The following is a 10215-nucleotide window of genomic DNA, read 5'->3' as shown; positions in this document are numbered from 1 at the left end:
ACTATGAAGACATTTGTGGCGTTTCGTTAATCTCAAGATGATATGCCGACTCATTCTCTCGAAGATACTCATAGGAACGAGATGTGCGTGTGTATATTCATATATGTGAGTGTATGCGTACGCATGAGCGTCTGCACCTGTACTGTGTTAAGAAAAGCCGGTCCCTTTTATCCTCTTTCAAATTTTGTAATAACCAACCTTCGTATGAATATATGCATTTTTGGTGCAGATACCGAGAGAGTGGTAACTTTTTTGTTCGATTTCTTTTGCAGTGGGTCCATCACTTGTGTGAATACATTCGTTTCAAAGGATCAATTTGCTGACGAACATAACTCTTTTATTATTCTGGGGCATAGCTCGGATAGCTGCAACACCCTCGAGAAACAAAGGTACTCATACTCAAGAACATAACACAGAGGCAGTACATACACCTCTGAAACAGGGCGTTCCACATCATGGAACTAACATTATTCGTGCTTGATAAACAACACTCAGCAGCATCCATTCATCGCCAGCGCATCAAGTGGCCTCAGGGCTCAGTGGCTCAGGGCAGAGTGTAAGCTGCAAAAAGAGCAAGGATTTTCAGACAGGGAGCAACAGCACATAATTAAGCCATGGCACTGCCAGGTGACCCGTTTTGCGTACCTCCGCACTTGTAGCCGACCGGGCGGTCGACGAGGTTGCAGCGCTTGGGGATGGACATGGCGGCCTCCGGCTTGATGCCGGCGCTCTTGGCGGTGTCGGAGAGCATGACGGCGCAGAGGCACTTGGGGCTCTGCTTGCCGATGGTGTGCACCGCCGCGCAGCACCCGCTGGACGGCGCCGACTTGGGGTCCTGCCCCGCCGACGCGCACGGCGCCAGCTTGAGCGCCATCTTGTCCGCCGGCGTCTTCCCGCACTCGCCGGCCCCGTGCGCGCCGCGCGGCGCCGCGAGGCACGCCGCGGCCGCGACCACCAGAGCGAGCACCAGCAGACTCCTCATCGACATCGTCGCCTCGCCGCGATCGCTAATATGTCAGTGTGGCTCGGTATTGCTCACTACGTCTGCGTGCTGCTCGTAAGCTAGCTGCTGCCTGCTTCATGGCCTCGGAGCTGATGCTTATATAGTGGTAGCGTCGAGTGTGGCTGTGGCGACCGACCCGAGCTCATGATGGCCGCGGGAGTCGGTGGAGCGAGCACTGACGCACACCGGCGCGGGCTGCGTCGGCACGCGGCGCCTGGGCCAATGGCGTGGCGCCAAGCTCGACCAGGCCGCAGCTAGTGGGTTGTTGTGCCCTACGCGAAGTTTCGCATACGTGCTTCCACACGGCGCGCCGCGCCGGCCGGCAGCTTAATCGTTAGCTAAAGGGTTGTTTGGGGCATGCGTGAAGCAGCCAAAGCACTGTGAACAACGTGCCTTGGGACGTTTGCTTTGGGGGCATGCGTGAAGCAGCCAAAGCACTGTGAACAACGTGCCTTGGGACGTTTGCTTTGGGGGCATGCGTGAAGCAGCCAAAGCACTGTGAACAACGTGCCTTGGGACGTTTGCTTTGGGGGCATGCGTGAAGCAGCCAAAGCACTGTGAACTAATAAGTGGCTGGTTTGGTTATGGGGTTGTTTCGGTGGATGCGGCACTTGGATTTGATATTGTCAAAATTAACTTGATTTGGGTCGGGAAGAAATTAAAGAAGTGGTCGTCCCTGGTGCGGTGTTGCCGCGTCGCCGTGTCGCCGGCGTCGGTGGTGGTGCCATCATTTTGTGGACCCGCCTATTTTCTATACACCTCGGAGAGTTGTACTACTTCTTTTTTGGTTTTTCTTGAAAAAAAGTTTTTTTACGGCTGGAGACTTATTGTTCAAGTATAGACAGCCGTACGTTTTTTTACATCAAAGTACTCGTTATTGCAAAGTGATCATCATAGTACTTTTTACAAGAATATATCAATAATCTCTATAAGTGGATCTTCCGTCCACCCCACACACATCTTACTTTTAACTAGTTTGGCTAAATTATGAGCAACACAAATCGGTCTCTATAGAAGCATGCTCAAAAACAACATGCGGGAAATCATACGCAAAGGTTATATATAGACAATCAAACTTGTTTATAAAGCTAGGAACCGTTTATGCGAATGTTGTATCTCGCTTGTAGCTCTATCTCGCCCGCGTATGGCCCGGCCTAGTTAGTAACGTGTGTGCTCGGATCGGGTCTGATCGCTGCTGCGTTAGTTCGTTTCTTTTTTCTATTTTCTAATTTTCTTCGGTTTTTTGTTGTTTTTTATATATTTATATTTTGATTTTCTTTGCTTCTTCAATGATTTTTTGGGTTTCTTTCTTCCAACTTTATACTTTGTTTTTTCTTGGGTTTCCTTTTTATTCTTTCTCAGGTTTTATTGGTTTTTTAACACATGTCTAACTTTTCTCACTACACAGCATATATTTTTACTGCACACATGAAACATTTTTATGATACACGTTGGATGTCTTTTAAATACATGCCGCAATTTTTTTTAAATACATGTTTTGAACACTTTTTTGAATAATGGTATCATTTTCCAAATATGCATTGGTACCCTTTTTTTAATGACAAAAATACAATTTTAAACTACATGAATAATTTTTTACATTGTGTAAAAATATTTTTAAATATCATCAACATTTTGTGAAACGTGAGAATATTTTCTAAAAATGTCACGTACATTTAAGCGGTAATGATTGTATTTTCAAATTACACTAACAATTTTTTACATTGTACAAACATTTTTTTTAATTTGATGAACATTTCTTTGAAACACAAGAATATTTATTTCAAATGCCAGGTACATTTTTTAAATGGCAATAAACAACTTTTAACCTACACGAGCATGTTTCTATTTGTATAAACATTTTTATAAATGTGCATGAACAATGTTTCGAAACACGAAATTTTTTCTTTGAAATGTTATGTACATTTTTTTAATGGTACGAAACATTTTGTTTATATCATGCAAGCGTTTTTTACATTGTATACACATTTGAAAATAACACACAGTACTAGAACAATATCCCCTTTTGGTTTTCTGTGGTGCTGATCTTCCAAGCCGGGCGTGGCCACGGGGTGGGCAAAGGGAACGAGTAATGGCCCGCGGCTAGCTGCCGTGGCGGCGGCGCCGGGTTCGCAGCGTGATGGAGGCGTTGCGGATTTTCCGGAAGAACTCGTGCGTGTTGGTCTCCAAATCAGTGGGCTGCTCGTGCATGAGGAAAGCTTGTAAGGGTGTTCTCTCCGAGTCCATGTCTGGCCGAGTCGGGGACCTTTGGGGCTGCGGTTCTGGCGCCGGCCACCAGCGAGGCCGCATCTCGCCGTTGCTGATCTGGAAAGACATAGGGCGGCCGCCGGGAGGCCACAGGCGCCGAGGCAGAGAGTTTCGGCGTTGCGCTGAAGGGCCAGTTGTGTGTCAGGCGGAGGAAGAGCAATAGGTATGAATCTCTTTATAAGTAATTTAAGATCTGGTGATACTTATAAAATTATATGCAGTTAAAATTTCTACTTAGCAGATAACCTCTACATACATACTGTTGATATTCATGTATGGACTATTTGTAGGATGCGCCGTCGCTCGCTCCTCCCAGTGGCGTACCGCCACCAACCATACGTTATGCAGAGGGAAGATGTACATCGCAGCATCACCCCCAACCTCTTTGGCCGAATGGATTTGGCGGAGCCTGAACAGGTATTAAAATCCCTAATTTTTTCTCCATGTCACATCAGCTAAATTTCATTCCAGATTATAAATCGATGGGTAGAATCGTCATGCCGCAATCACTCTCAAGATTAAGTAAATTAGATATTTAGATCTCCAGGCTGCAGCCACTTTTTCATGGAGCTGGTAGAATAGAGATTGAGATTTGGGGACTATTCATTAGAGGGAATCTTAGAGTTGGGGATCATGTCTTCTGGACGTCTTAATATGAGAGAGATGATGGTAGATTCAATAAATTTGATATCCATTCTAAAAAAAATGGTACGATCTGTATTATTCGCTTTCAATTTATTCCTCAAGTTTATAGAAATATTAATGTACAAAAAAACTTATTTGTGGAAACACTAAAGATTTAGATACAGAATTGATGAATGGGAAATTGTATATTTTGTTGAAAGATTAAAGTACATATGTACACATACATTTATTTGGTTGAGGAGGCTTCGTTGATGCCTATTTTTTTAGAGAAACAAACCGTAAGAGAGATGAGAATGTTAGTGCAAGAGAGATTAGTAATCGCTAATTAGGTGGAATTCATTGGTGAACTTTCTCCAGAACGATCAAATATAGTACTGCATGTAGCTACCTAAAGATTTTTATCCTTCAGTTTCTTTTAAAGACGATAGAAGAGAGATAGAAATTATTCAGGGATAAGTAACTAATAAACAAAAAAAGTAATATTGTGTGGAGAGATCAAACATATATATGCTGATTAGCTACGTAAAATGAACACACCCACCAAGTACATATTTTGTTGATAACATGTGGTTAGGTTGTCTTATTTTTTGCGGGAAGATTGTCTTGATCAACTGCACTGTAAATTAGAATATCTCTTTATAAACAATATTTTTTGCGACATCTTCAGTTGGACACTCTTTGTCATTGATCAGCACCTTCAATCCTTCCTTGTTTGTCACTCTTGATAATGCCACATACAGTTGTCCGTGGCAGAACACTTGCTTAGGCAAATATATTCCTACCTTGTTTAAGGACTGACCTTGGCTCTTGTTTATCGTCATTGCGAAGCACACTGATAATGGATATTGCCTTCTTTTCAGCACGAATGGCCATTTTGAGTCGCTGGGTGACATGATTATTCGAGGTACGTATACCTTGTCACCGATGTGTGTTCCTGTGATTATTTGTGTCTCGATGTATTTGTTTCCAAGTTGTGTTATTGTCATTCTTGTACCGTTGCATAAACCCGCTGCTTGGTTGATGTTGCGCAGGAGCATGACCGGCAAACCCACTTTGAGTTTTAGCTCATGGTCTGGGATTCCTGGGGATGTCAAGGTGTTTAGGAATTCAGTAGGCTGCATGTTCATCATGATATTGGTGTTTGTCGTTGCCTTGCACACGGTGTCCAGGCTTAGGTATGTCACCTCATCACCTTGTATTTGGCTCATGATGTGGTCGTTTATCTCCTTGACTGTATCATTTCTTGGACAGAGTATTGCTCTTTCTTCTAGGTAATCCCGCTCACGGTATTTTTGCAGCAAGTTTGGATATATGCTTTCGACGATTAGTTCTTTATGATTTTCTCCTTTCTGTAGCAGTAGGTCCTTTGGTATTTTTATCCAATCCTCTCCTTCATCTGATGCTGTTTTCCCATCGCCAATTTGTAGTATCCACTCTGCAAATTCGGCGACCTTTTGCTTTTGTATTGGATCATCTGACAAACACTTCAGCCGCATGTTTTGTGTTAACTCAAATATTTCAAAGTGTTTCCACAGATATGACCTTTTGATTGTAGCATTAACTATTTGTTCTCTCCTTACTTTGGTTATAACCGGTAGGATTTGTCTGAAGTCGCCTCCTAGTATAATTGTCATTCCACCAAATGGCTTTTCGTCGCTGTTTTCGTTAGTGAACCTGAGAATATCTCTAAGGCTTTTGTCTAGTGCCTCAAAGCAGTGTTTGTTTGCCATAGGAGCTTCGTCCCACAATATAAGTGAGGTCTTCTTTAGTAGTTCAGCCAAATGTGAGCCTTGTTTTATTTCACACGTTGATTCTTCAGTTATATTAAGTGGAATGCGGAACCTTGAGTGTGCTGTTCTTCCACCTTGGAGAAGCAACGCTGCAATGCCACATGATGCCACCGCAAGCACTATCTTCCCCTCTGATCTTAGCTTTGTCGTTAGTGCTTTCCATAGATAGGTTTTTCCTGTGCCACTGTAGCCTTCGACAAATATCTGCTTTCCTAGCCCTTTGTTGACGGATTCCATTATTTTATCAAAGGCTTTCTTCTGGTCTTGGTTAAGATTGTTTAGTATGGTTTTGTGCTCATCCTTGAGTTTCTCCATGTCGTAGTTGACCTCTTCGTTTATTAGTCTGTTCCCAAGTTCATCTAGCTCTGCAGCATTTGGTAGCTCTATCTCTGTATATTCCTTTAATGACTTTCCTACTTGCCTCATCAGTTTTTCTATCTCAATCAGACCATACGCTTGTTTCTGTGTGTTGGTGAGCTGAAGCGTTGGAATGTTTAGAATAATCCTTCTTTTGTATTGCATATCTTCACACAATGCCTCCCATGTTGAACCCCACAATATCTTTGGGTTTGTGACTTCGCAATGGGACAATATGGTGGTGAATAACTGACGCAGTTGTGCTCCTGATGCCCAACTTGATGCTTCATTGATACAGTCAATCCACTCAGTGTCATCATCCAGAAATCCAAGGGCTTGGCATGCTGATTTGTACGTTGGGTGAGTGACTCCATCAATGGTCCTAATGTCCTCAAATGATGTGCATCCTTTCTTGGTGTTTAGAAGCATCCTCAGATAATGTCGCTCACCACTTGCGGGATGTGCATAGTAGATTCTTCCAATTGCATAGTCCCTTTTTCGCTTCTGCCAACATTTTGTTTCACGTTTCCATACAAATTTTGTAGGGAATTCTGCATACGTTAATTCTTTCCCTAGCTCATATATTTTATTTGCCTCCATCCATTGAATGAACTTGGTACTTTTAGATCCTTCCCTTGTAACTATCTTGTCAAGATCAGTCGAGTCAGGAAAAATCACTTGCTGCTCATTTTCAAGATGGAAAGGTAGCCTCTCAACGGCTGGATCACGATAGTGAAGATCAAACTGGAATATCCTCCAGCATGCTTCTGATGTTGATATGTATCTCATCTCTAGGTATTTCTTGATCTCGTCAGTTTCGTTTGCTGTGAGCCCTTCCTTGAGCAAGGTTGTAACTTGATCGTCGTCTTTGTCGATATACTTATATAGGTACTTGATTGATCTAGACCTATTGCACCATTCGACATTTATGTGAGCTTGAAATTTGACCAGAAGATCTCGGTTGTATGGCACGACAAATCTGTTGTCGAGCATGACCACTTCCTTTTTGATTTGCCTTCCGTCGTCCTTCCTTTTATATACTGGAAACCCGTCCTCGTCGATGGTAGTACTAACATTGTATCTTTTTGGGAAATGCTTGCTGCATCTATGGCTCACCATGCATGGTGAGTTTTGCTTAGCCTCTCCACATGGGCCATGCATCATGAAGTTCTCGACAGCTCCAAATGCCTCAGGATCCTCGTCCTTGTTTGGGATCTCAGCGCTTATTATTTTATCGATTTGCGATGGTTCTGGGTACTTGTCTTTGTCCTTCAGAAATATTAGTATGTGGGCATGCGGGAGTCCTCTCCTCTGGAATTCTATTGTGTAGATAACTGCAGTTGGTTAATAATAGTTTGTTAAATTTAGGTAAAATTGAAATGCATCTTACTAAAGGGTAAGAATTGTCTGACTATAAGATGACGCATGAAAGAGTAAATATTGATAGTTGATGGGACTTACTTGCAAGTGTTTCTCCAAAGTATTTCTTTTCTTTTATGTCTCTCATTAGCTCCTTTAGTTTTATCATAAATACTCTGTCCAAAATATCTGGCCGATCGGCTGGCTTTTGGCCACCTCCCGCTTCATCTAGCATGTATTGGATCTCAGGCCACTTTGCATTGCATGTGAATGTTATAAACAGGTCTGGGTATCCAGCCCAACGACATATCGCGAATGCATCTTGCAAGTATTGTGCCTTGTTTCTTCTACCACCTGTAAAAGATGAAGGCACAATTATCCTCTTTCCAACCTGCTCTGTTCTTGTGTCCCCTCGCTTAATTGCATCCTGCAATCCACTGTAAAGTTCAGTTCTTAGCTTTCCTTGATTGTGTCGGATCCAGTTTAGTCTATTTTGCTCGATACATGTGTATACATCCACCCAAAATTGCAGTGACAGATGCCCAGACTTGAGCAATAACATTCCTTGGTCTGGACGTTGCTGTAGGTAGAATGCATAGTAGTCCAACAACGTTACGTATTTCCTGCTGTTTTTAGCTCCTTTTGTTTTCTTGTACGGTATCTCAAGTTTAAAACCATCTTCTCCATATGGGAACAACAAAGGATATTGCATGGACATGAATTTCGGGTGGATCTCTGATATCCTTTGTGGCACCATATTTTTGTACTCAACAACAATGTCACGTCCTTCACTCTCTCCAGTTGGATCTCTTACTACCAATGCTGCAACTTCAGATGCGGATGGAAGGTTGTGTGTTCCGTTCCTTTTTCCTAGTATCCGAAGTGTGTAATCATGGTAGTCTCCTTCTTGGAATCTATCTCTTGCCATTCTGAATGTTTTTGCGAGGATGTTGTTGTCGTCAAGCATTATTTGCAATTCTTTGACAATGTTGGGGTCCACTGTTGATTTATTATCATTGCATCTTGACGCACTTATCCTGTTTGCCACCTCATTTTCAGTATTATAGATGTACAGCTGTGCAAACCGAGGTTTGTCTGTACCTTCAGGTAAAAGAGTTCCGATGTGGTGGTAGTTCTGTCCATGCAAACGAAAAACATAAGGTCCTTTGTGAGTGTTTATTTCCTTGTCCACAACTCCTCCCATGGATGTGAATGAAAACATTGAGTTGTATGACCTTATATTTTCTTTGAAGTTTACTGAATCCTGTCCTTCACTTCTTAAGAGGTTTCTGAGGTATGGTGGAGGCTCTCTTAGTGGTGGCAGATCGATTTTTCCCTGTTTGCAGCATATTCCAAAAGAGGGTGTCTTTGTTCCTTTGTTTGAATTTAATCTTTCTTCACACCATAGCAATGCTTTGCAATACTGGCATTTGTATGTTGGCCTTCCGAAGTTCCATGCCTTTCTATTAGCACTTGTCGAGGTTGTGGTTCTGTTGTTGTCTCCAACATTGATTCTAATGTTGTTTTTGTTGCTTCCGCTTCTTGCACACTTCAATTCCTTATCTTCTTCAGCACTATCCTTTCTCAATCGTTTAGGAGCCTCTGTGTTCGTATTTCTTCTTCCCTCTCCAGTCCTTGTCTGCTTTGTGCTCCTTGAGTTTAGAGGTTGTTCTTCCTTTCTTTTTGTATGATGAGCTGCTGGGGCTGACGTATGCTGGACTGTCATCTCTGCAAATGTGATTTTGTCAGTGACGTATAGAGTTTTCTTAATATAGTATCATGTACTATGCTTTATGTTGTACTCCCTCGATAACTTAATGAGACGTTTTTTTGACACTATCAAAAAATGTCTTATATTAAGTTACAGAGGGAGTACTTAATAATGTTTTGCCATTGCAGACATGAAAGTGCATTTGGAGATATGATGAAGAGACTAATAAGGTGTCACATAAAGTACATTTATCTGGTATGACGGCACTATAAATCAACAATTGTTCAATAGGTGTCATGGTAGTGTCAGGATGCATTAAAAACATGCTTTACAGTTTAGTATCAGAAGAGTTTTGACATAGAATATTAGAAGGAAGGTTGAGCTGAGATCAAAATGCCGACACACATGTGAGGAATTGCATGTGGATATTACCTGGTGTTGATGTTGTGTCTTCAATTTGGTGGACGTTTCTTTGCGCCTTCGATTGTTTGGGCGTCGCGGGCGTATATTGGATGCAAGTTGCTGGATTTGTTGACATGCCTTCGATTTGTCGGCCATCTCGTGTGTTCGATTGTCTCGGCATCTTGAAAAAGGAGCTATTGTGAGAAAATGCAGCATGGGTCAGACCCAAGAGTTTAATCATAAATATCATCTTATAAAATCATGGTTGAATGATGATTATGTGATGTAAGTAGTGACCATACGTCTTGTTTGTTCTCCGAGACTATGATCTGACTGTTTGACTAATGTATCTTGAAGAAGGGACTAGTATTGTGTGATTATCTCAGGATAAAAGTAATTTTCTAGAAATATGTTCAATGTTAAGGAAGTTAAAATAATGCGCAGATTATAAAACGAGGAAATATGTAATACCCTGATGCCTTTGCCTGTTTAGTCATCAAAGAACTGTTGAATCGGTGAGTTGCTTTGAATTCGAGAAAATGCATCAATCGGCGATGAGTTTATTTTTTTTGAAAGATCCAGCATGTTGCTGGCTCACATTGATCATAAGCAGGAAGCAATGGAAAAGAAATACATGGTGAGGATCCTAAGATCAAAAGAGAATAAAATGGTGAGAAAAC

General features: G+C 42.1%; 1 protein-coding gene and 1 long non-coding RNA gene across 3 annotated transcripts; one reads left to right on the top strand and one right to left on the bottom strand.

Moving 5' to 3' along the window:
* Positions 1-315: 315 nt before the first annotated feature.
* LOC123189175 (non-specific lipid-transfer protein 4) lies at positions 316-1086 on the bottom strand. The gene is made up of 2 exons (XM_044601519.1): positions 646-1086; positions 316-561 (listed from the first exon to the last, which is right to left on the bottom strand). The coding sequence occupies exons 1-2, from the start codon at positions 986-988 to the stop codon at positions 545-547; spliced, it is 360 nt and encodes a 119-aa protein (XP_044457454.1). The 5' UTR covers positions 989-1086; the 3' UTR covers positions 316-544.
* Positions 1087-3029: 1943 nt separating this feature from the next.
* Positions 3030-9915, top strand: LOC123189171 (uncharacterized). 2 transcript variants are annotated; one of them, XR_006495627.1, is made up of 5 exons: positions 3030-3434; positions 3562-3688; positions 4777-4820; positions 4948-6858; positions 6952-9915. It is a non-coding gene; the product is annotated as an uncharacterized lncRNA (long non-coding RNA). The 2 variants fall into 2 exon arrangements; XR_006495626.1 differs by having other exon boundaries at positions 4948-9915.
* Positions 9916-10215: the final 300 nt, after the last annotated feature.

The sequence above is a fragment of the Triticum aestivum genome, chromosome 2A (assembly GCF_018294505.1).
Source record: "Triticum aestivum cultivar Chinese Spring chromosome 2A, IWGSC CS RefSeq v2.1, whole genome shotgun sequence".
Lineage (NCBI taxonomy): Eukaryota > Viridiplantae > Streptophyta > Magnoliopsida > Poales > Poaceae > Triticum > Triticum aestivum.
This window is presented reverse-complemented; position numbering and strand designations above follow the sequence as displayed.